We start from the raw sequence: 27,774 nt of genomic DNA on the forward strand, positions 1-27,774 counted from the left end.
CAAGTAAAAAAAAAGGTGGAATGGAAAAATAAATAATAACTTGTATGGTAAATAAAGTTACAATAACGGAATGTTTATAGGGTTACAAGTCAATTTCACTATAAGAAAGTGACCTGTCATGTTTAATTATCAGACAGAAGGGTCAATCAACATTAACACAATGGAAAAGGTCAGAATTGCACGGAAATAGATTACTGGTTTGAGACAAACTAGACCATTGTTGGGGGGGAAACTTGTTACGAGTAATATTTCAACAGGTTTCTGGATTGCACAGGTTTTAAATCATTAGGCAAGGTAATCAATGGAATTACACACCAAATTAGAACACATTATCAAAAGATATTTCAATATTGAATCAGGGTCCTAAATTGAACACGCAGATACATTATATCACCTGAGAGGGTAACAATAAAGTAACAGGTAAGGAAATTGCACTTCATACGGATTTCTTTGATTGTAGACGAGACATATTGTAGAATACTTGTGGAATGACTGGATTTGGAGAAAACAAACATCAGGAGGGATTCTACCGGTGACTACTCGGGTCAAAAACATTTAACAATACAAAAATATACAAGAGGCCCATGGGCCTTAACGGTCACCTGAGTTTTGATACATGTATATTTCAGTCAATTTGACCCATTTTGGCCCCACTCCTCAGCCCCTTGGGGTCAGTCAGGGTCAGCCAGAAATATGAGATCCCATAATCATGAAATTCACAATTTTGATAAAGCACCTTAAGATAATTCCATCTATGAAGAACATTTGATTCTACCATTATCTGGGCCTTGAGAATATTTCAGTCAATTTGACCCTTTTTGACCACAATCTTGGTTAACATTTGACCATGGAAGGTTTCTGCAAAATTTCATTGAAATTGGTTTAGGAGATTTGGAGGAGAAGTAAAAAAATGTACATAGCTAGCAGACGGACGACAACGGACAAAAGGCGATTAGAATAAGTCACCCGAAACTTTGTCTCAGATGACTAAACAAGACAATAACAAATATAGTATAGTAATATATAGTACCATAAAATTAATAGCAATTGAACCTATGTGTAACAGATACACAAGATTTACCTACAAAAAAATACTGAGTACAGTACCAGGTTCAAAATGATAACTTTGTGTATTCGCCTCATCACTTTGTCGAATGATTGAGAAAGGTGTAGTATTATGATGACAAAAACCAGGGAAAAAATCTCTTGATGGGAAGAAAAGTGTATCAAAATCATTATTGTGTCATTATCGTTAGGGTATTGTTTACATGTAAATGTCATTGTTTATAATACATGTTAAATGATTATAACGAAAACATCTGGAGCTGCTCTGGGCTGAGGTGGGAGAGGTGTGCTTATCATGTCAAAACTGTATCACAAAAAAAAAAAAAACCATTTCAGAAATTTTAAAAGTATCTTGTAAATTCAAACAGTTTTCAGTTGAGCGTTTTGAATTAAATAGGAATTATTTATAGAAGTTATTTATCTCGAAAAATAATCGAAAATACATCTCGTATGCAAACATGTTGTCATTAGTAGTCAGTTTATTGCCGAGGATGATATTAATTGTACGTCTTAGTAGCGGACTGTTGCCATCACCTACAGCCCTTCAAGGCATACATCTCAACAACAGGTGTCGTTTAATGTTGAAGAGGAAACAGGTAAAAATGACAGCGTTTTACAGGTGCATAATCAATAATAACAATTTGTAGGAATATTTTATGACAATTAGCACATTGAAACACTGCAAGAAAAAGCGTTGTTAAATATGTAAATATGTTGACTAGGTTACAGAGTGTAGACATGTAGAAACAGGTCAACAACATTTGTTGCGAAGTTAAATGTGGCACTTTCAGAAAGGACGATATGGAAGGGTGAGGAGGGGTTCAAAAGTAAATTGTTAGGATGGGAAGGATTCATATCAGTAGAGGTGTACGAGGGTGGGGGAGGGGTTCAACAGTCTGGTGTGCGAGGGTGGGGAAGGGTTCAACAATTAGTCTGGTATAGGAGGGTGGGGGTGGGGGGTGGTTCCACATGTCTGATGTAGGAGGGTGGGGAAGGATTCAAGGTTTGTTTATGAGGGAAGGGGAGAGGTTCAATAGTCTGATGTGTGAGGGTTGGGGGGTTGTCAACAAGTCTGGTGTGCAAGGGTGGGGGAAGGGTTCACTGGTAAGCCGAAAGGAAGCTAGGTGGGGGGAGGGATTCAATAATTGGTCTGAATTACTGAAGTACGAGGGTAGGGCAGAGGATGGATGGAATGGTGTATGAGTGTCGGGGAGGGGTTCAACGGTTATTAGATTTATATAAGAGAGAAAGTGTGACCTTCCAGGAATGTGAATTATGTAACAACAACAAAACATTAAAAAAAAAAAAAAAAAACAGCAAATAGAACAGTAATCCTATCATTTTCAAATAAAAAAAAAAAAAAAAACATCTTCTGGCAAAGGGTTGATCCTAGATGCTCCAAACAACACACGCACACATAACCACGCCTCATTGTGTAGCATCTCATAATCTATAAACTCTTGATAGAATTAATAACATCATTCTTATCATATATTCTATCTATCCCAAATATCTATATCAATAATATTGTGTACATCCTTATTATATGTTCATAAAAATCTTAACTTATTCTCAAAATCTATAGTTTCTTACAACTTTGTATTGTCTTCTGGTGAACATTGCATAAATCTATCATTTTCCAATTCTGTCATAGGAGCTCATTACTCAAAACATTTAGAAATTGAAACAAACTTCATAATAACTATATTGGGTAATGGGAATGAAATTTATCTAAGACATTAAAAATGAACACTATTTTTAAATTACGGTTCATTTATATAAGTTTTTATAGATACAGTTTACCTATAAAATCAAAATACAGTAAAAAGAACCCTGCAAACAAATTCACAATATTATTTGCAGAAATCAGTAATGTTGCTATATATGTAAAATGAAAGCAAATACATGCACTAGCATAAAATAATTCACACATACACCCCTGACTCAATGCTGATAATTAAATTTCAATAAAATCTCAAAACCATATTCCTACTTTGATCCTTAGCAGGTCACCAAAATGTGCCTCTCTGATTTGTTTATGTAAAACGGATTATGTTTATATACAAACAAAGAAATAACAAAGATTAAACAGTTTCACATCATCGATTTCAGCCACATATGTCCATAGCAATATTTTAGCTGTACTTGCTTATCCAATTAGCCAAGATAATTATTTTGCTTGAAACCATTTTTTCCCCAGAATTTTTTTTACCAGAAATTTATCATTCTTATGAGAAATGTATTTTTCTGGTAAAATCATAATTAGAAATAAAAAAGGGGTTCTATATTGAAATGATGAAATGTGTATAAAGAATTTTTTTTCAGATTCCTTTTTTTTCAGTTTTGTAACACACAAACAACATCACCTTGATTTTTTTTTAAGGAAGGTATGACGGACAAACTGGTCTGTAGACACACATCTATCACAACCGTTTCCATGTGTAATGAGAAAGGGCGACAATGACAACGATTCCAACTGTTGCCTTGACAACCAAAAAATGATCACATGATCTTGATTAGTCTCCATTTTAACCACAAACTGTATGACCTTGAGTTCATGGATGACCTTGAGTGCATGGTTACCATGGCAAATCTGTTGCCACAATTAACAGTTAATGATCACATGATCAAGGTTTGTTGCTATATAATAGAGGTCAAATGTTCACCATTATTCATTTGTCATGACAACCAGTGATCACATGACAACAAACTTTGTTGCCATGACAACCAGTGTTTACATGTCCCCTAGTTGGTCCATCCAGTTTGGAGATTTGAAGTATTCAGGGAGGGTGTCATCTAGTCGTGCAATAACTTTGTAGATCGATTTCTTCCAGGAGGGTTCATTGTCTTTATTGGCCACTATGGATTTGTAGAACTCACGGAGTGTGGCTTGTACCACCAAACGGAAACTCTCCGGTACCTACAACAGATAAATGTGAAGAAAGGATTAAACATTTGAAGTGATACTTTCAAAGTACAAAATCAATCTTATGTTGACCTTTAGATAGCTTAAGAACAAGATCACAATCTGTTTCGAACTTTTATATTTATCTATATACATCGTAAAGTGTGTACTTTTAAATTTATACCGAAACAGAACCAAGAGCATCTGATCCTCATTAAGGTGCAACATCATATGTAAAGATAAGAATAAAACAAATGCTAGCGAAGACCTACTGCCGAACTGTTTACATCACATACAATATACATATATATACTCCATTTACAGAACGGTAGAAAAGGAGAATTAATGGAGAAATTTTTATGGTCGGGGAGCAAGAGAGTTGCATGTCCCCGGAGGATTTATTTTACTTTCAACAGTAATCCCCCAATGAGTGTACGGTACCGTATCGCGGTTTGTAAGCCCACTGATTTGCACAACTGTCATTAAGATACATAAGCTCTCTGACTTGGCATTCCTTGTTCCTGTTAAGAAGGATTTACGTGGAATCTTCTTGCCAATATAACATAACAGGCCCGTGACAAGTTAAGTCGAATTACGTCTTCTTCACTAGACATAAGATGCTGAGGCAGACATCCATCCATTGACTTAGCACATCAACATGCTAATTTCTCATATTCTGACAGACCGTTTGTCCAAAAGCCAATCATTAGTGAAGAAATTCACATATGAAATGGACCTTTTATAACACAAAGAAAATTCTGTGTAATGGAGTTTCAAATCCCAATTTCCAAAAGAGCAGAAACGTTGACCTTCCATATTGTGTAACCGATAGTATCACACAAGATGGACAAACTGTAATCCTTCGCATTCTGGTTGCCAACGCCAACCGCAGGATGGATTGAGGCCACAGTGATGGTCTAACGCCGGTGTGGAAGTACGCAATATTGAAATGAGACCATCAACGATTGCCAGAAAAGACATCTGAGCTAGTGTCGACTAGAACTTGTGAGAAATAACCAGACAAATGCACGACAAGAGATTATACGTAAATATCCAGTGTTGTATTGCGGAAGTGAGGGATCTTAACTTGTAGACACACGCGACAATGACACAAAACATTTTAATCAATCCATCATATGATAATTGTACGCAATATATTCTTGCATTGTTTTCTCCAAGCCCTGATGAAAATTTCTAGTATTTTATGATAAAGTCAAAAAGTGCTAACTTAAGATACGCGATACATGTCAAAGATATATACATTCATATTCTGTGTTGAAAGATACATAGCTGTCAAATACTAGATTAAAAAAAAATCTATCTATATCAGTCTTAGATGGACCTAGACGCTAAAAATACTTCATGCTTGGTCGACTAGATGTTTAATGACCATCAATAAGTTGGAAAAAGTGTTCGTGTGTATTTATCTGTGTGTCCTATCTCTCTCGTATTACTGCAAATAAAACATGATGAGCTGTGTGCACACCCGAGTGACCAGTCATCAGATGAAGATGGGAAGGGCTTCACAAGTCGGATGGCAGATAGAAGGGATGTATGAAAGCATCTGCTGCTTCATCGCCCGTCTGCTCGCTCGGGCGGTCAGGCAAGTGACAATTCCTTGCCTGCTGATCGGATGAAGAATCAGCACCCAGAATCCATTTGATCAGGCAGCCATTTACATCAGGCAACAAAATCTCACTATCGTGCCAAATTAATAAAGCAGAATACTACGGTGGAACCATTTGGAGCCGTTGAACAAAGCTGATGACAGCTATTTGTAAGCAAAGTGTGTTGTATCGATAGAGAGATAGTTCGGCATAGGTGGACAGCCTCCCTGTAGAAACTCAGAAAAAAAATGAATGACATTTTAATGTCACTTTCTGCCAATATGAAACAAGTGTAGCATGAAGATTTGAAGAATGCATTAAGAATGATGGCACTGATAGGTTGTCTCCCCTACATTGTATACATATTAAGTCCATATACAGACTCGGGTCCGTCCCTCGGGAGGTATCAAAGTGATTTCTGTGAGCATTTTCCGCATGCAGTCATATTGACATTGTCTTCTAGAACAAGCTAACACACCAACTTCAATCCAATTAATTGTGTCTGCGGTGCGGTTCCTGATCATTTCTTCTGGTGTATGACAAATACAGTTTTAGGTATTTGATGATAAAATCTCACTGTAATTATTGTCTGAGAAATATCAGTTCTCCCATCAGAACAGCACTGGTGCTGTATCATGGCAAGTCTCGAGAGACAGGAAATGAGGAAAATAAATGTAACAAAGGATAAGATGAACCTAACCCTAGTCAGCCCCACAACGCCACCGCACCGAGTCTTTCAAGTAGATTGAAAAGTTATTCCCTCAGGGTAACAGATAGCAATATTAATATACTTGAAGTAAACAGGCATTAGTTAATTGTATCATCTTAGCTATAATTTGGATATTGATAAGGGTCCATAGGTTGATATGAAATTTCTTCACAGAAGTTATAGACACTACCAAGTTGCATCATGGGAGTGCTATATCAATTATAGATGAGGGTTTTGTTAGAAGCTAATGCTTTTCAATAAACACCAAGCAAGGCGGGACCACAAAGTGTCGTGTTTGTACGGCCTAGTGGAACTCTTTTTGCATGGGAGGTGATTCATGGTCGAAGCCTGCGCTCGCTCTATGTGTCAATTTTATTTGAACAACTTACTGACAAATGCAATGAAATTCCTTTTTGAGTGTGTTGCTAATTAATTAGATGTCATTCGGCAATCTATCTTACCATTCCCTCAAGACTGCTGACTTGATAATATGGAGACCGAAATTCCTGCAAGATGCCTCCGAGATGACGACCGTCATCTGTGACTTCGCCTCTGTCTAATACACCGCAATACACAAGGTGACAATTCAAATTTTCATTGAACATCCTACTCCGGCAATATGTTTTGTTTCAGTGCCGATAGATAGTTTTGTGTCTTCTTCGGTGCTTTATGCCAGCGCGATTCAAATGATAAAACACAATAAAAAGCATGCAATAACTATAGAAGAGTTTGGCAATTGAAAAAATATTGTATCCGCCCAATGGCATGGAAAGTTGTTTGAGAATTAAAATCAAGTCAGCGTATACCAACCTCAATTTGGTTGTTGCGGTTATAGTGGAGGTTAAGGACACGGTACAGTTCGGAGTCTGTCGTCACGTTGAGGTCGTCAGGGTGTTTGCATCCTTCTCCCATGGATTGCCGGGCATATTTCTCCATTTGAATGTAGAAAAATTCCCTGAAAATACAAAAAATCAAGAAAAACTTAATTAAAAATTACAATTACCTTGTTCTATATTTTATTGTGATTCTTTCCTTAAAAGATGATAAATATTAAACTGATATATCCATGTAAACTGTCACCTTGTGTAAAACCATAACTTACAAAATTGATCTAAAGCTAAATTTCATACTTAATAATAATATTAATTTATAAATTAGCTAAATTCCATCCAGATTTCACCCTCACTTGACTCCAATTACCTCTTCAATATCATGTGGGGCCTTTAAGCCTTCTTACAGTAAATACCCACCCTCACTTTCTATACCATAGGCAACACAAGCCAAAGTGCCCAGATAATTGATTCATGACATGTGTCCACTGTCAATACTGACTCCGCCCACTGTCAATAAGGACTCTGCCCACTCTTTAACCAGAGGTGCTAGAGTTATATCTAATATTTCAAAATTGCAATTCCTTCAATCATTTTAAGAAAAAGTAGAACTGTTACAATAATAATGTAGCTAATGACTAACTAATATTCCCACCTCACCCCTCATTTGCAACCATATGACATCTCTTTTTCTGGAAAAGAGCACAATTAGCTTAATAAAACAATATTTCAATTTCACCAATCAGAAACCTCCATTAGGTTTCCATAGTAACGGTTCTGGAAACGCCTCATATCTTACATAATAGGTATAAATAAGTAACATCATTTGACCAAGTTTGAGTCAAATTGATCTAAGAACTAATTAATGAGCTATTGACCAATACACGAAACCTGTGTGTAAAGACCTGGTTACCATGACAACCAAAATAATGGAGAAAAAAATCTGCATGTGTATCTTCACATCATGTCAGCAATCAAAAGTTTTTTTTTTTTTTTTTTGAGAAGTATACTTCTGTTAGCTTTTTCGGTAATCAGGCCTGAGAAAAAAATAGCAGTGATTTCAAAGGTATTCCTTTAAAGAGATTATTTTGCTGTGCAAACATTTGAATATCCAACAATTTCAAATAAACACAGTTAAGTGCTATCCATGCAGACGGTTTTCTGCACAAGTTCAGAGGATGAAGTCACCTTATACTTAAGCTTTCTCCAGCCCTAATACCCTCAGTAAATAAGATTAAATCATTGGTTATCATTACCACAGGTGACTCGAGTTTGCTTACTCACAGCATCAACATTTATTTTCTGAAACGCCTTCAAAAGGTGCTAGGTTCCATCTGTACAAGTTCATGACATCACATATTAGGATTTTGTGACTAAATGTCGTACTAGGAGAAATTAGCCATCTAAGCTATCATTCCCGAGACTAATCTGTCTTATAAGTCAGAGACTGTTGATGGAGAATAGGCCCATAATTAACTATCCTTAAGATTAAGCCTATTGATTCAAATTACTGATACATTGTCACATGTCTTGTTAGCACGGCCAATAGGCCTAATTACACAACAGCCTTATTAGGCTCATTGGTTTGGTCACTCCACAGACAGCTGGCTAATTCCTAACATCCACCTTCAAGATTGTTAGCATACCTTGTGTGTGACCTCACTCCGACATTACACAGGTAAAAATCATTCAGAAATTTCTGCATCTACCACGATTTATTCTTGTAATTAACAGTTAGCGGATTCTAATTTTTTTCTTTTAATACAAAACTTGATTTATAACAGCCAGTGAGCTGATGAGACACAGCTAGAGAAAACTTGCATTAAATGTCATAAAAAGAGGATGGACTTTAGTGGACATGGCGGTGTCAAAAATGTCTGGGTATCAGATGTCAAGCACTGATTTGAATTATACCGAAGTAACAGCTGTACAACCTGGCAAAACTGACACCTGTCTTTACTGACAACTCATAATATTAAAAACAAAATTCCCTTTTTTTCTCTCTTTCTGCTAGCTAGCTCTCCTTGTCTATTTTCAGACACAGTGTGTGAACTTTAACAAATATTAAAGTCCATGTGCTGGCATATACTTTCCCAGTGGCCCAACAGATAAATGTTTATCTTATGTCTAAAACCACCTTTTCCAATTTCAATATTTTGTTTTTAATTCCCCAAATATTTGTATAGCTGCACTAGTATTATTGCAGGTTTTCCCCGAGCACCCCAGTTCTCATTTTAACTCATCACAAATGCGTGACCTTATAAGGAAAAAAGAAACATGTTTAAGAGTTTAACATTGGCGTTGTTTCTGTCATTGTGAGATTGGTATTCTGAAATAAAATCTGGAATGTCATATTTACCCTATGGTTAACTTTAACTCAACTTGTCAAATGCAAACTGAAGTTTCCACATTATTCAAAACATAGAATTAGAACAATAGATAAAGAGAAAGTAAACAAATGTAAAATTAGATAAACATTTCATCACTTCCCTTTAGACAGAGCTAAAGCATTGTTAGCTTAACGTGACAAACCGGTAATTTCACTTCAGTATCATTTTCTGCAAAAAAGGCCCAAACCTGAACCACCTTTATGCACTGGACTTAATTATTTTTCTTAATTATGATTTTAATTATGTTGTTGAGAATTTGTTGATCTTTTATATGTAGATAATCAGTCATTAAAATCTCTGTTGGGATTGTGCCTTTTAGTGTAGAGACACAATACTTCATTGTTTGTACTGATAAAGGAAAACACACTTTTATAACATGTAGATAGTACAGTGTATTACATAATCATAGATAATTTTACCTACATTTACGTTTAATTAAGCACCCATGGAAAAATACTGTACTCAAGTATACAGCAAAGCTTAATTACAGTTGTCTTTTCTCCCTAGCATAACATAAATACTAACAGAAAATTTTCCAAAAAATCTCTGATGTTGAAGATTTGACCAGCTAATGCTACTGGTATGTTTGTAGAATTCAAAGTTCTTGTTTAGAGTTTAAGTGCATTTTAAAAATAACTGAAGTCTGCTTTTAAAACCATTTACTTGTTTTTACCCTGTCACCTCAAATCCCGAGGTAATAAGCAGTTTACAGATTTTAACTTGTTACTGTGAAGGAAGCGTATTGTTATAATGATAATAGTCAGCAATTACAAACACCACCACTTAGAGCTTGCCATCCCTCGATTGACTCCTTTAAAAGACAAATCTCCATTTTACAAGAAAATTACACGTCACTTGCTAACAATTATAGGCCTGTAAATCGGTAGTGACGGTTAGCGGGTTGAAAATGGGAGCGATCTGAGCAGCTGTCACTCTCAGCCAATGCTTCGTTCCGATTAAGCGCCTAGCTATCCGCCATTATTAGATTACACAAGATTGAGCGAAAGGTGTTTAACCAAATCTTGTGGCCAGCATTGCCTTAGAGACTTCCCTAATGTAGCTGCCACGCCCACAATGGTCGCCAGGCCTCACTGAGCCGCTACTCATTTGCCTCGCCCAGCAATTGTCTCATTTCCCACTTGTTATTAATATCCATCTACTTAGCGGCCCGGCAATTCTCTCTCATCTCGATTCTTTTATCTCCCTGGGAGAAATGGCCGATTAATTTCAAGAGTACATTAACAATTATCAGGAATATCCATTTGAGAAAACCATTTTATACTTAATAGGAAATGATGTGGTGCTTCATTAAGATTATAAGGAAAACAGTTATTTCACGGGCGCCTGGTGTTATTGGAGAATATGGTGCAAACATGGCCCATGGCAATATGTGCAACAGAAATATAACTTTTAACATTAGGTGACAGAGGAAGTATAAAACGAATAAAAAAAATAGAAATATATGTCAGAAATTGTTGTCACCAAGCCTGATGAAATTAAAATCAGGACTGAAATTTAACAGTAAACCCCTTTCATGCCTAATTTTCTTTCCTCGTTAATCATTCAAATTATTTGGAAACATTAAGCATGTGAAAGTAGATAATTTAATTTTCTTGCGCTGCTTTTTTATAAACTCCATAATTTTTCTAACAATGGTTTATTACGATTAAACAACAAACAGTTTTGTTAATTAAACACGTCTTTGTTCTATGTTTGTTTACGGGGATGAATTGTTTACTTACAGACTTATCTAACTTGTCAATTTATGAGAGTACGAATTCTACTTTAAACAGATCCTCATCTGTTTACTGATCTCACCGAATCATAGCCATAACGAAAAAGAGTCTAATTTACCTGATGTTTTAATTGTACGAAGCTGGATAAAATATCACCTTTCACTTTCCGTTGATGACCCATTAAATTTGTTATCATTTTCCGTACATCAACGTATTAAATCATAACATTTTTTCTGTCATAATTGAGAAAAAAATATTCGATACCTCATCAAATTAGAACGTCCATGAAAGATTGTCCGAAGACAGGTATAATCAGGCGGCTTCAAGCTTTTTTTTGATGAGTCGACTGTAGCGAAGCATCTCTGTGGGGCACGGCAGAGATAAGGTCTCCTGTTGACTAACTCATTATTTGATAACAAATGTTTTGAAGTCACATGATTGATAACTTAAAAGTACATTTCAGGAAAATTTACCTGCTTGTATGATTTTACACCGTTTAAACGAGCTGCAGGATTGATTTCTTTGTAGAAAAATCAATTTCAAGGCGGTTTTTTTTGTCTGTTATTGAAATAATACTGTCCAAACACTGTTAATTAAATATCAACATATTTAATTCAATTTCCTAAAACTCTTGACAAGAATTTTAGAACAATTCATTCTGAGCATCAATTCTAGCATTGGTTATAATTGTGGGTATTAGTCTTTTAAGTACGGAATTGATTTCGACAAATTAACCCCAAAATTAGTTTTGCTTTTCATCAAATATGTTAATTATTGGTTATCAGTACTGGGTGAAATTGCCTCACTTTTTAGAAAAATAATAACAAAAGAAATTTTGTGGTATTGAGAGCTATAGAGGACAGTTTCACTGGCATCAACTACAGTGTTATATTACATAAATCTATTGTGCAATCACATCATGGCCCATTCACGGCCTCCTCTACTGCTTTGAGCCAATATCACATGACTTCTTGTCTAGGGGACATTTGACCCTTATTAAATTTCCTCAGTTCTTCTTTAATTAGTCACAGCTCCTCGACCAAACAAACCAAATGCCATATTTTCTCGATTCTGTCATTCAATCAATTAACGTGTGAAGCTCTAGCCTTACGTTTTTATACGGCCACTTGTAATTATAGGATGTCTAATTCTATAACAAAGGGATAATAACATTCAGTCTGTTTCCGTCACTGTTAACTTGGTAGCTAACTGTCCCCCATCACCTACATACCAGATGACAATTCGTTTTTACTGTACATGGACAATTTTACAAAGCATGTCTGCAATTCCTGTATTGGCGATTCCTATAATTTCTAAATTGAGCATGAAATTTTCCTTGCAATAATCGCTTCTCCAGCAGTCAATTTCCTTGAGAGTGGAGGCCAATTTTCCCCTCCGTGATATATCTAATGATATAATTTGAGAAACGAGAGGCTTTATGAGTGACAATAATTGGTCCATTTTCTCGAAGGCTTGGGATTTGATCCAAACTATGCTAAGATAACATAAATTGTTAGTAGCTAGATAAGGTATTAAAACCAGAAGGCTAATATTCTATTGGTGGATAATAGCTCCCCCTAACTACAGCTTGCCTGCTGATGTATGGATGTTTAAATGTCAAACGTTGCAAGTTGGTGTAGAAGACAAGTGAAAGTCGTTGTCCCTAACTTCCCAGGGAGGTTTCAGAGGGCCCCAATCAACATGATCACCCGTAATTTGGGGAATCCTGGACGATTCGTCATCTATCAACACATTTTCCGAGCTGGGTCTTGTAGCCGCTGACGGCAGTGTTAAAAATGAAAAGTTAGTCTCATAAGACACACTAGCTTGTGTAACTGTTGCTATCACAAATGCATATCAGCGACACTTCATCTGATCAATTGCGCCAAGAACTGAAATATTCTTTTAAGTATTCTCACAAAACTTTGTTCTAATAATGAAACCGGGGAAAAAAAAGTTGTTTTGCATAGCATTTATATCCCCCAATGTATGTTAGAACTGATTTATTGCGTAATTGTTTTCCAGAGAAGATTGCGAGGCTGTACAGTAAACAAACCCTTTACACAGCCTAACAATGGGGAGCTTGATAATGGCAGATTAAATTTCAGACAATGAGAAGTTGAATCATACATGATGCGAGCTAAGACTTTAATTCCTATCCCCAATCTGTTGTGAGCAATTAAGGAAATTGATAAACTTCCAGAGAAAATGACTACACTATTAATCAGAGCCTGGCTGGCAGTAGTGACAGCCACTAGATGGAGACTCTAGCAGAGATTAATTGCAGTGACACAGTCATGTCGGCATGAAGAAATAATTCTTCATTATATAAAATGTCATATTTCAACAGTCTATTACAGCATTCTTTATTGGCTAACTTGAGTTTCCTGTTTACATAAATGAACTGTTGCTCCCCCTCCCCGACTCCTATTGTTCTCTCTCATCTCCTCTTCCCCTGTATTTCTATTGTCTTTTCCAAAGCCTTGTGTATCAACAACTAAACAATTCTCTATCAATCCCTCACTCCTCCTTTCCTCATCTCCCTCCCCTCCCTTCTCTTTCTCTCTATCCTGCCTTCTCTTTTCATCTTCTTTCTCTCTATCCTGCCTTCTCTTTTCATCTTCTTTCTCTCTATCCTGCCTTCTCTTTTCATCTTTTTTCTCTCTATCCTTGCCCATCCTCTTACACTTTGTTCATATAATTTTCTTTCCTCATACTATCCTCAAAAATCTTATCTCTCTATCTTTCTCTCTCTTCTCTCTTTTTCCCACCTAGAATTTCTTTTAATCCTTCATCTCTATATATATTTATCCTTCTTTCCATCTCCTTTCTCTCTATCATTGTCCATCTCCCTACACATCCTATAATCTATTTTCCTCTACACATACATTGTATTCGTTATCCTCCTTCCACACTATTTTTTCCTTCTTTCAATCCTTCCTTTCCTTTCTAAGAATGTCTTCCTTCCTTTCCAGCTTCTTCCTCCCCATGTATGACTTTCTCAATCCCCCTTTCTCTTGTTTTTTTTCCTGTACAAGCCTGTTTTCTGTCTAGTCGGATCCATTTACCTATCTTAGTTACATACAGTAGAGATATGTAACCTGAACTTCTCTTTGTGTCGGCATTAAACCTTGATAGTAATACCATTTTTTTTTTTAATATTGTGAAATATTATAGTAACTAAATTTAATGTGCATGCAAGTTTTTGTTTGTTTGTTTCAAAGCAGTGAAATTCAAACTTTGCCTCCCGGGATACTGTAAATTATATCATTAAAATGGCAATAAGGTAATTCTACCTCCTACCCATATGTGACATCGCCTCACATCCGACATATTATGTTCTAGTTGACAACGGCTTTATATAACATTACAGCAGGTGTCCTAAAGAATCTTTGCATGACAAATCTTTCGCTCTACCTCTCACCTTCCAACCCATCATATCACACCTACCGCAATGACAATCAAAATATCAAATTACAATATTTTGTTTGATTTTAAGAATTTATTTATAAATGAGGTCAAAGGCTAGCCTTATCATATAAATCAATATGTACATACATCTGTGATCATATTAGTATCCATAACCTTCACACTTAGATTTAAATGAAATGGAGTCAGATTCAATGGAACTTATAGTGAGACATTTAAATTAAAAATGGAGATTTAATAAAAAAAAAATTGTGCATTGTAAATGATAAAAAATCACATTTTTTGTATGTTAATTTGAAATTGGATTTATAACAACTGCGTTTTCACAATTTTATCAGTAATTATTACATGTAATTATTTATTAGATAGTTTTTCTTCCTTTTTTTTTTAGTTTTCATTGCACTTGATCAGAACTATCAAAGTTATCATTCATATCTACCCACCCCCCTTTTTTAAAGTCATTCTTCTTTTTGCCAAAGTATTTCTTTATATAAATAACCAGTTTAACTTTTACATTACACATACCGGTAATTACAATTTTCCAATTAGTCCATCAGAATTAATTGTTTAAATTACATTAACTGTATGTATAGATTCTTTATGCTGCAGAGGGCAAGGACTTATTTCCTTGGCAGTATCCATTTAATATATGTATACATATCAAAGATATATCTCGATAAAGATTAAGGATTCCATCATTGTTCAGTTTAAAAATGCATAAAAGTACTAAAATTTCTGCAATTTGTTTTTGGAACACTATATTTCTCTGTCAAACTTGGGTTGCTTTAGAAAGACAGAGGTACAATTTACACATATATAAAACTATATATATATAAACTAAAAATATTCGGGTATAGTACACACTGTGGAAGTGCTAAAAAGTTTGCCTTGCAATTATTAAGCTCAGTTACTACAGTTCAGTAAAAATCTAGATAATACTATTCACTTTTCCTGCAATAAGCCCAGAGTGAGGATTTTAGATATGGTGAATTCAGGAAAAAAAAACCAGTCTGTGGTACAAACGGAAAATTGAAGTATTCTCTAATAGGAATCTGTCCTCAAGCCGATAACTCTGAAACACGAAGTCTTTGTACTTGATCTAGATAATGAATAAGATATTTCAGGGACAATTTAATTTCTCTAATGCAGTGTTTGTATGTAATGTATCTCGGGCCTGACTAGATGACATATACCTATAGCTCTGTGTGTATAATGTCGAACACCGAGAGTTCTAATGTAAATTTCTTGAAATTTATAGCTTTTGTATGAACGGTTGCCTCAAGAAATTAATTTTTTTGATATGGCCGATGAAGTTTCTGTGAAACATAATGTGAAAAAGTCACATGAATGTATTAATAATTTATTCGAAACAAATTGGATGCTGGATCTAAGTGTACCACTTTTATTATTTAACAAGTGTTTTGTAGGCGGCAAGCAATATCACCGCGAAGACTGAGAAAAATGTCTTCCCACTCTCAAAAACCGCCTGTAAATGATCCTCAGTGCTACTTTATAATTTATTACTACCAACTTTCATCCTCTACCTATGAACTGCATTAAAATTTAAAGTCCAGGCGACAAGAAAATTCATGTTAAAGCTCAAACAATGACATGGCCATATTGAAATACGACTTTCAAACAGCAGAGTCTCGAATCTGTTTCATGCATGAGGAAGTCCCTGGGGAGTTGGAAGATAAGAGAGGTATACAATTCTTATGTGGTATCGATCAAAGATGTAGGTCAATCACAAAACATCTAGTTAATATCCTATGTATAAAGCATGCATATATAATTTGTCACATTGCCACAACTTTGGGGCTATACCGGATGCTGGAAATAAGTTAGCTCTATGGACCAGTGACTGCATCATCCTCTCTCATTGTTCCCTTTCCTAACCCTGATTTCTATCTCTCAGCATCCTAATTCCTGCCATCATCACCCTTCCCTCTTGTCCTAATTCCTGCCATCATCACTCCTCTCTCGTCCTACTTCCTGTCACCATCACCCTTCCCTCTTGTCCTACTTCCTGTCACCATCATCCTTCCCTCTCGTCCTACTTCCTGTCACCATCACCCTTCCCTCTCGTCCTACTTCCTGTCACCATCACCCTTCCCTCTCGTCCTAATTCCTGCCATCATCACCCTTCCCTCTCGTTCTATTTCCTGCCACCATCACTCTTTCCTCTCGTCCTAATTCCTGCCATATCACCTTTCCCTCTCATTCTACTTTCTGCCATCATCACCTTCCCTCTCGTCCTAATTCCTACCACCATCACCTTTCCCTCTGCATATGGTATCCTCTTTTTCCAGCAAGCTCCTTTTTTCTTTTAATCACATCTCCTCTTTTTGGCTATTTGTTTCCTCCAATCTTTCTTTGCTCTCCTTGTACTCCTTTCCACCACCCAAGCTTTGCTTCACCTTTACTAATCATCTTACTAGCCCTTTTCCCTTATTGCTTAACCCCAACCCCCCCACCCGACCCTCCCACTTTACACCCTTCCAAACACACACAACATTTCCTCACCATAACTATACCGCTTCTTCTTCTAGTTCAGTTCTTCTCAACTGATAATACTCTCAAACACGCATTAGAAATAATGTCATCAAATATTTCATTTACTTTCTCTTGTGCGACCTGATCTAGCGATATTGCATATTTTTCATTAAAATATATAAATGCATTTGTACATGTCTTGAACACTTGAGGCTTGGCCTAGATAATTCCTAGTGTTAACAATTAATGCAAGGGATCAATCTTCTACAATATGTGTCATCTCTTTATCCACATTTACTGATCAATATGTGATGTTTAACTTCTTAAGCTAAGTAAACGTTACCTGATCAATGGAAACACTACAACAAGTGGGGGAAAAAGGTGGACACAGACCTAATGACATTACTGTAAGGGCCCCCAAGCTCTTCACTATCAAGAAAACTGATACCATAGTAACCAATTAGTTGTAAGCAATTTGTGATTCTACTCAAACAGTCTGGAATCAATACAGACATTTTCTGTTTAATTTGGCCCATTGTGTGTCGACTCCAGCATCAAGTGTTTACTCAACTCGTTATATCACAGTATCCCAGCGTTTTTAATACTTCTAGAAAGTCCTCCTTTATATATAGTTTTGCCTTAAGTTATTTCTTGAAGCTACAACTTGTGTATTAAAGTTGTCTTTGTCATTTTAGATCTTCTGAGATTGAATCTATTTTGTTAATTCTTTCGCTTTAAGCATATAGATCTATTATCATGCCACACAAGGCATATTTCTTTAATGACTAACAACCCCTCAAAACACTATAGAACGTATCTCTGGTTCTGTGTATTGATTAAAGTATACATCGGCAATATTATCTGTAAATTACATCACAAATGAGTAAAATCTATTATCTTTACAGAAAATCTTATAACTTAGGAACTGACTTTATAGAGGATAGAACAGCCACAATGGCGACTAATCACCAACAAAAATAAGTCAAAATACAAAATTCATTTTCTGAATACTTTTAAATCTGCTTTTAAGATGAAGCTTTTATATTCTTGTCATTGAAAACTGTATTGTTTACAATGACATTAACCAAATTTTATTTAAATCAGAGCAAATAAAGCGATAGCAGGCTGTTTTGTAGAAATATACAGATTGAAGAAATTATGGTAAACTGACTGCTGAAAAATGATTGTCCGCCATTGTTCAGAGTACATTTCATCAAAAAGTTCTTTGTTACAAGACAAAAACCATGCAACAACAAAAGGAAGGCTCAGAATCTTGTCTGATAAACATGTACATCATATAAGTGTATGGGGAGTGGTCAATCTCTACAATTCTCTAACATTCCAAAGGGAGATAATCTTAAGTCTTTGATGTATCAGGTTACGAGGAAAGGATTATCCTTCTCTGTTGACCATATTATACTTATTTTGTAATAAGCTAAGGGGCTATGGGAGGGCATCAACTTTGACTCATATTGGTTGGCTTATTCCAGGACATTAGCATTTGATAGCAATCTTCCTGAACGACAATATAGTACATTAAGGGGTTTATTACTCAACATGGGCTTATTACCAGACATGGGATCATGGGCCTATTACCAGACATGGGCCTATTACCAGGCATGGGCCTATTACAAGTCATGGGCTTATCACCAGGCGTAGGCTTATTACCAGACATGGGCTAATCACCAGGCATGGACTTATTACCAAGCATGGGCCTATTACCAGACATGGGCTTTTTACCAAGCATGGGCCTATTACATCTGATAAATAAAGTATCTTGTAGTTGGAAGCAAACCACAGGGAATACTATGAAATATGAAAGTTCTCGAAGGTAAAAGTGAATCTAATATATTCCTTAATGACTAGAATCATGTTTCAAAACAATATCACAATGTTTGGTGTCGTATTAATAATGAAAATATACATTGAATAATATCACAGAGACCAAACAAAAAACAAACAAAAAAGCAAGAAATAAACAAAATGAGAAAAAAGAACACAATCTTACCTGAAGTTGCTGAACCACTTGACGAGCTGTGCGGTGTTGTTCTTGTTGAACTTGACGTCAGGAAAGTATATCTTGAGAATGGCAGAGCTCGGGTAGCGGACATAAAAAAACATCAGTTTCGCTTTCCTCAGGTGCATTGGTGTTAGAGTACTGGTGTACACAGAGTTAAGGCAAAGTTTCTCACAGATCAAATCACTATTCACATTAATCAATTAAAATCTAATTAAAAAATATTGAATATTACTGAATAAGTCATCAAATAAAAATTATAATCATAATTCAATAAACCATTTCGAAGTTCAAACAAGATTGAAGTCCAATCATACAGAAGTTCAAACAAGATTTAAGTCTTTAAGAAAACTTGTGTTAAACTGAGAAAGTTCAGGAACTATACCCTGACCTGGGCAATGTGTTTTACACTACATACCACGGTAAAAGATTTAAAAATGACTTATTTAATCCTTAAAAAGCATATAATTCAGTCACAAAGGATTTAAAACTAAAACTTTATATGATTAAAAAAAAAAGTTTTTGCCATGAAGTATTTAGTATTGTGATCTTTACACCAAAGGAGTCTTAATAATGTAGTTATTTGATTAATCGATCATAAATTGTGAAATTGAAAGCCACCCCTACAAACTCTTATGTATTAGTATAGACTGAGATGAACTTCACCCAGCTGGTCAGGGACAGTATCAGTAACTATGAGACAAGCTGGAGACATCAGTACTATCACTAGATCCCTATCTAATGACCTCTATACCACCATCTTCAAGGTCAACACATCTGTAACTACCACCACCAACAACTTCCTTGTAAACACATCATACACACAAACTTAGTACACTTATCAGTCAGGAAGGAATCCTTAAAATGTTACTTAGAAACCTCTGAGGATAAGATAAATGAAATATACGTCTACATATATGTGTATAAGATTATATGTTCAGGTAATTATCAATCTGCTTTCATAATCATCGTCAAACCCATCAAAACCGAAAAAATATTGATAAAATTTTGATTTCTATTTTTCACTTCTAAATCTAAGACAGTCTATTACAAATTGTCCCAATATGTCCGTGATAGGGGACAAATTGTCCCAATGTGTCAGTGAGAGGGGACAAATTGTCCCAATGTGTCAGTGGTAGGGGACAAATTCTCCAAATATGTCTGTGATAGGGGACAAATTGTCCCAATATGTCCGTGATAGGGGACAAATTGTCCCAATGTGTCAGTGAGAGGGGACAAATTCTCCCAATATGTCAGTGGTAGGGGACAAATTGTCCCAATGTGTCAGTGATAGGGGACAAATTGTCCCAAAGTGTCAGTGGTAGAGGACAAATTGTCCCAACGTGTCAGTGGTAGGGGACAAATTGTCCCAACGTGTCAGTGGTAGGGGACAAATTGTCCCAACGTGTCAGTGGTAGGGGACAAATTGTCCCAACGTGTCAGTGGTAGGGGACAAATTGTCCCAACGTGTCAGTGGTAGGGGACAAATTGTCCCAATGTGTCAGTGGTAGGGGACAAATTGTCCCAATATGTTAGTGATAGGGGACAAATTGTCCCAATATGTTAGTGATAGGGGACAAATTGTCCCAATGTGTTAGTGGTAGGGGACAAATTGTCCCAATGTGTCAGTGGTAGGGGACAAATTGTCCCAATATGTTAGTGATAGGGGACAAATTGTCCCAACGTGTCAGTGGTAGGGGACAAATTGTCCCAATGTGTCAGTGAGAGGGGACAAATTGTCCCAATATGTTAGTGGTAGGGGACAAATTGTCCCAATGTGTCAGTGGTAGGGGACAAATTGTCCCAACGTGTCAGTGGTATGGGACAAATTGTCCCAATATGTTAGTGGTAGGGGACAAATTGTCCCAACGTGTCAGTGGTAGGGGACAAATTGTCCCAATTTGTCCGTGATAGGGGACAAATTGTCCCAATGTGTCAGTGGTAGGGGACAAATTGTCCCAATATGTTAGTGGTAGGGGACAAATTGTCCCAACGTGTCAGTGGTAGGGGACAAATTGTCCCAATATGTCTGTGATAGGGGACAAATTGTCCCAATATGTCTGTGATAGGGGACAAATTGTCCCAATATGTCCGTGATAGGGGACAAATTGTCCCAATATGTCAGTGGTAGGGGACAAATTGTCCCAATATGTCCGTGATAGGGGACAAGTTGTCAAAAGAATAAAAGATAATAGAGGCATCTGAGACAGGTTTCATTAGATTTTAAATAGGAAAGAACAATAAAGTTGAAAATCAAGAAATTATTTTACAGGATCGTTTTTTAACATTGTGTAACAAACCGTTCTCTCTATATATTACAATGTAATCCACAGCTATACGAGGATAATATTCTCGACTCCTAATCTCGATATTTAATTTCAGTGCGAAAGATCAAGTTTTCCCTCTCAAGTATCACTTACTAGCATATCCATGTACCACCTGTTACAAACAAATCCTTATATTTAAAAAAGACATATCAAACTCCAAAAATATACTCATTACCGGCTTTTGATCTTTACATATTAAGTGTCTGTGGCTCTTCATCACGTAGTCACGGCTGACTGCATTTCATAGAAACCAACAGTGCAAGATACGATATCAGTGACTGTTAATCTCTTATTAAAACCACATGTGCTCGTATACTGCCTTTTTGAACCATATTTAGGTACTGGCAGTTATTTTTGATAAATTGAATACATTCACTCCAATGTCCTTTTTATGATCAAGTCAAATTCTGTTCATATTGATGTGATCACTGGTCGAAATAGATCACAGTTAAATACGAAATAGACACTTGGTACGTGTTGAGCACAGCTAACATTGTGCATTTGACGGTAAAAAGTGTTTCTAATTTTCCTTTCTTTTTTCCCAGTTTTACAACATATTGTGTGATCATGTGTCTGGTGTAGTATCGAAGTACAGATATCGGTTTCCTGGTGTAACATATGTCACTTACTAAATTGGTTGTGGGACCTACAATACCACACAAAGTCTGTTTCCATTTTAATTTGTTTTCTTTTTTTGTTTGTTTGCTAGTTAACTGTTTAATGTTTTGAAAAACAAATATTTACACAATATCAGTGTTGAGGACTTGATGAAAACCTGTAATTAGTATCTATATGTATAAATTGGTATATCTATGTATATATAAATTGATATCTATAAATTGGTATATATGTATAAAGAGGTATATCTATTCATATACATGTATTGGTATCTATGTATTAAAAGTATCTGTATATAATATATGTAATATTAGTATCTATATATATGTACTATTAGTATGTATGTATATATACTATAAGTATGAATGTAGTATTAGTATCTATATGTACCATTAGTATGTATGTAATATGTATGTACATTAGTATGTATGTACCATTAGTATGTATGTAATATGTATGTACATTAGTATGTATGTACTATTAGTATGTATGTAATATGTATGTACATTAGTATGTATGTACCATTAGTATGTATGTAATATGTATGTACATTAGTATGTATGTACCATTAGTATGTATGTAATATGTATGTACATTAGTATGTATGTACTATTAGTATCTATATGTAATATTAATATCTATGTACTATTAATATCTATATGAGTATGTACCAAATATTACTATCTATATACTATTATATGTACTAGCTGATATATATGAACATCACTGAAATCTCCAGTTAATAAATTACTGGTATCTTTAACACTGTGATTTAAAGACACATATTTTTCACATTGAATAATTCACTGACATAAAATGTATTGATTTATATTTTCGCATAGATGTATTTTTTATAAATTTCAAAATATCTAATAATTATAAACATCAATTTTATATATTATCATACAAAATAAACATCAAGAAATATGTCACCTGCAATTTTTAATCAAACAATTATTGAAAAGTTATTGTTTCTTGTTTTTGTCTACATATAGCTTTTATATCAAGTTTTTTTCTGTTTGTTTTTCCTCTAGCTATATAAACTGAACAGAATTCTACCTTTGAAGTAAAACAATAAAAAAAAAGCCTAATGTATGCTGTTATACATGAGCTATATATTCGACATATGACATCATTTATAGTGCTCAGAAAAAACAAGATGAGAAAAGCTCTGCTCCAAACGGTTCTAATTGATCTTATACAACAGCAGACTGAATCTGTATTGAAGTTTTTACTTGTCAACTTTCTGATCACAGGATGTGTGGGACAAAACCGCCACGATTCAAAGATAGGAAGTTCCTGGAAGCTTACACACTTCTGGAAGCGATATCATGAAACCGACCTCTTGACAATAGGTCATGTGGAAACGGTAGATAAACCCATCCTGCAATGTTCAAGGTTCACACCAAACATAATTAATGGCCCTACCAAGTCACATTGCATTTTATCTCCAAGCTTATGACTAAGAAGGAAACAGTTTATTTCTAATAATATCGGTTTCTCTTGCGACACTACATTTTTATCTCTGACAAACTTGTATCATACATTATCATGTTACCTTTGAACGGGACCATCAACAAAAGACATGATTTGTTTTGTAATTTTCTATCTCGCGTTGTTAAAAAATTGCGACAGCGAACAGCAGTCGGCGTTTAAAGGAAAACTCCAGGCCGTTGACAACATTATGTCCCAAGTCTATACGCCTATATACAGATTCAACACTTCTAAATGGTCTTTGAATCAGAACGGCTACCATGGCAAAATCTTATCAAACTGATCTCACTTTTAGCACATAAAAACATTCAAATTATTACAAGACACCAGGAGCTGACATGCCTTGGGCCATGGAACCAAGACACAGGAACAGGCTAGAACAATAAGACCCCGGAATGGTGGTGGTGTTCAACACTAAAATCATTACTTCAAAGACAAGCAATTGATATTGGAGCAAAACAATCTCTACTTCATTGTTTTTCACCCGATATTAATGTTGATCTACTTGAGTTAGAAACTGTCTATATGAAAATAGAAAGCTTAATCTGGAAAAGAATTGAAGATTATTTTACACACGATTTCATTAGGTCGACCATTAGGAACTACACTCTCTGTCGCAATTTGGTTTTATGTGACATCTCGGTCCTTGGATCAAACGCAGCAAATGACACGGCCATTTCTGAAGATTCTTCTTAATGAAAGGATTGCTGCCAAACACAATTTCATATTTCACATTGTCTAGTGATTTATGCAGCCCAAGCAACAATGATTAGTTTTGAATGTCAGAATGTCCCCAACAATTAAACTCAAATCAAAGTCATAATTCTATTTGGTTTTACGGCTTCTGTGATGCCGAGGAATGATGAAAGCATTCAATGGCAACTTGCATGCTATCATATGTGAAAACCAGTGATTTAATGGAGACAAAAACAGGGAAGGAAAAGCCATAGCAAACACTGATTATCCTGATAAATGGAAAGAAAAGAGCTCAATTTTCTCCTCAACACAAGATGAAACAACAGCACCAACAAAAGCAACTGAAAACAAGTCTGGTGTGTAAAATATGGCATGTTAAGTTGATTTATATCAAATATACATAGATGGGGCTGAGTAAGCTGACTGGGTAGTGTTTTATTGTTAGTCGCTAAATAGCATACTATTAACAACCAATACTCCATTAAAAACATATACAGTAAGGTGTACACCAATAAATGATGCCAGATTTGGAACCATTACTCAGTAAAACCTTGTTATACTGTCATTTCTGTACAGTAAACCTTGTTATACTGTCACCATTATACAGTAAAACCTTGTTATACTGTCATTTCTGTACAGTAAACCTCGTTATACTGTCATTTCTGTACAGTAAACCTCGTTATACTGTCATTTCTGTACAGTAAACCTTGTTATACTGTCATTTCTGTACAGTAAACCTCGTTATACTGTCATTTCTGTACAGTAAAACTTTATTTTACATCCATCATTATACAGTAAAACCTAGTTATACTGTCATCATTATACAGTAAACCTTGTTATACTGCCATCATTGTACAGTAAAACCTTGTTATACTGCCACCATAACTCATTAAAACATTGTTATACTGTCACCATTATACAGTAAAACCTTGTTATACTGCCATCATTATACAGTAAAACCTTGTTATACTGCCATCACTACACAGTAAAACCTTGTTATACTGTCACCATTGTACAGTAAAACCTTGTTATACTGTCACCATTGTACAGTAAAACCTTGTTATACTGTCACCATTATACAGTAAAACTTTGTTATACAGCCATCACTACACAGTAAAACCTTGTTAAACTATATTTGTTGTGGAATTGTACTTTTCAGAGAGAGACTGGATTTCACACTATTTCAGGTAATACGTCAGCTGTCTTCACGATCATATTGACAAATCTTTTTACCATCTTTATGGAAATAGATCAATGAGGAAGGGGGAGAAAATAATTTAAATATTAATATCACATATCTTGTATATATTTATGTAATAACATTTTCATCTTTCATCAAATAGTACTTGTGATGCTGCATAAGATCACATGATACAGGCCTTTGATGATACATACAAAGTTGTCATGTTCTGAAAGCTGCTGTTGAATCTATCATTTCCTCCATAACAAATAAATTGAATATCACTACGCCAAACAGTTACACCTGTATAATTTACAATAGCAAAACAGGTAAAACGTACATAATTAGAATATTTTTCTTATAAATTGTCATTGTGACAGTGTTATAGGTACAGTTAATTGGTAATTAGGCTTTCATGGATTAATTAATTAAGAGCTCTTTTTAAACCTTAGAACTAGCATAAACAATCGGAACACCTCCACAAATAGACCCAGATCACAAAAAATAATCATTACAACAAATGTTTATAACTTATTATACAATGAAACAATAAGGAAAAATCGGAAAGAAAAGTGGGATGCATCTTTTTCCAACTACCTCATCAACTATTCCAAAATATTGTTTGCTATTACATAATTTTGTCCTGATTTCTGATTATAATGCACTTACATTTCAACATGCAAATTATTTATATCAAAAGAGTAATAAATTTAGTAATTAACTCAAAAGGTATAAAAAACTTTTTTATGTAAAAGATGTCTTTGTTTTTTTAATTCGGATCAGTATGGCACTAAAGTAAAAAAAAAAAAAAAGGACAAATGAAAAATGAAATTGCTTGCTTTAAGATCCTAAAAGCTAGGTAGAAATTTGAACGTTTTAGGAGGATAGTGTTGTTTTATAAGTGATGATGTGACTTAAACCGTGGGTCTTCTCAATGTGAAGGTGTCTAAATCTAGACAGTTTCTACTGACGTACAACCGCCGATACGTGTCGCACAGCATGTTAAAGGCGACACAAACCGAAACCTTTACCGACGAAATATGGGATATTGACAGAAGCGAAAAATCTCCTAGTGAGAAAACCTTGGAATTTGAGGAGAAAACTTGTCAGTCTTGGAGATGTAACCTAATGGTGACTTGCAGACAGTGGTCCTATTATCTTCAGTCACCAAGAGCGTGAAAACTCCCACCAACACTAACCCATCTTAATTGCCAAAAAGCACATCTCAATCTCTACACTGATGAAAAATTGATGCGGCAGTGTTTTTGCCTGGGGTTTATATACAAAGTAAGTGGGATGTGGGAGCTCTCAAAGACATGGCCGCTAGGCTGTAAACACAACTATTATACCACCTTGACTGACAGGCCAAGCACCTCCCCTCATTTCTCCCATCACAACAGAACCCTGTGGCCACCAGTAATGAAAATTACATTTCCCCATAGCAGAAATCTAATTTTCTTAATAGCATACGAGTCTTTATACTGTAAAACACCCCTTTGATAGCAGACCGTCCCTTGGATATGCACTTGTGTTTTGCCCAGCCTTGTGCTAAAGAAACTCAATTAGATCCTAACATTGAAACACAACAGTTCCCGAGGGACAGTCAGATTTCTAAGAACATCTTTTAATGTCAGGCTTTTCCACTTCTCTAATGTACACAGAATCATCTTTAATTAATATTTAAAAAGAAGACTCTACAATTAGATAAAGTCTAATCAATTTATGGAAGTGGAAAGCAAATTGAAAATATTACACAATTAGATTTGACCATGTTGATCTGTCGAGGATTGCGGGGGGACGAAACAAACATATCAAGAAGCTTTTTTGATCTCTAAAATACATTTTTTATCCCAGGAAATCTGTTGTTTAGGTTTTAAGGCTATTAAATAGATCATATTTCCACCACTGTAGTATGACTACTAACCAGTAACTTAATGCAGAAAATCATCCCAAGAAATCTTTTTAAAAATTTCATTAAGCATATTTATTCATCGTTTATTACAGACATCAAATTAAAACCAAAAATGCATTTTGTAAATTTTTCAAGAAAATTTGAACTTAATGAAGGGTAATATAACTTATAAAACATAATAAGACAAAAAAATATATATATATATAGATAAATATATAAGAATGATATGTCTCGACGATCCTGTTTCGTCACTATGGTAAAGTTTTCAGCAGAATCCTTCATTCTCCAAAATTACTGGGTTTGTTTCTCTCCAAAAAGATGAAAAAAACAACAAAATTGATACAATGCAAAAAAATGTGTACTCAC

The 27,774-nt window shown here is 35.3% G+C and overlaps 1 protein-coding gene across 1 annotated transcript in view; it reads right to left on the reverse strand.

The window, feature by feature from the left end:
* Positions 1–2,414: 2,414 nt before the first annotated feature.
* The window catches only part of LOC117322946, a 39,286-nt gene continuing 13,926 nt past the window's right edge, over positions 2,415–27,774 (reverse strand). The window contains exons 3-5 of the mRNA XM_033877913.1: positions 19,173–19,327; positions 7,097–7,241; positions 2,415–3,985 (exon numbers count right to left, since the gene is read on the reverse strand). Of these exons, the coding sequence (XP_033733804.1) occupies positions 3,800–3,985; positions 7,097–7,241; positions 19,173–19,327 (486 nt within the window). The 3' untranslated portion in view covers positions 2,415–3,799. The remainder of the gene's footprint in view (positions 3,986–7,096; positions 7,242–19,172; positions 19,328–27,774) is intronic.

This window comes from Pecten maximus, chromosome 3 (assembly GCF_902652985.1).
Source record: "Pecten maximus chromosome 3, xPecMax1.1, whole genome shotgun sequence".
In the NCBI taxonomy this organism is placed as follows: Eukaryota; Metazoa; Mollusca; class Bivalvia; order Pectinida; family Pectinidae; genus Pecten; species Pecten maximus.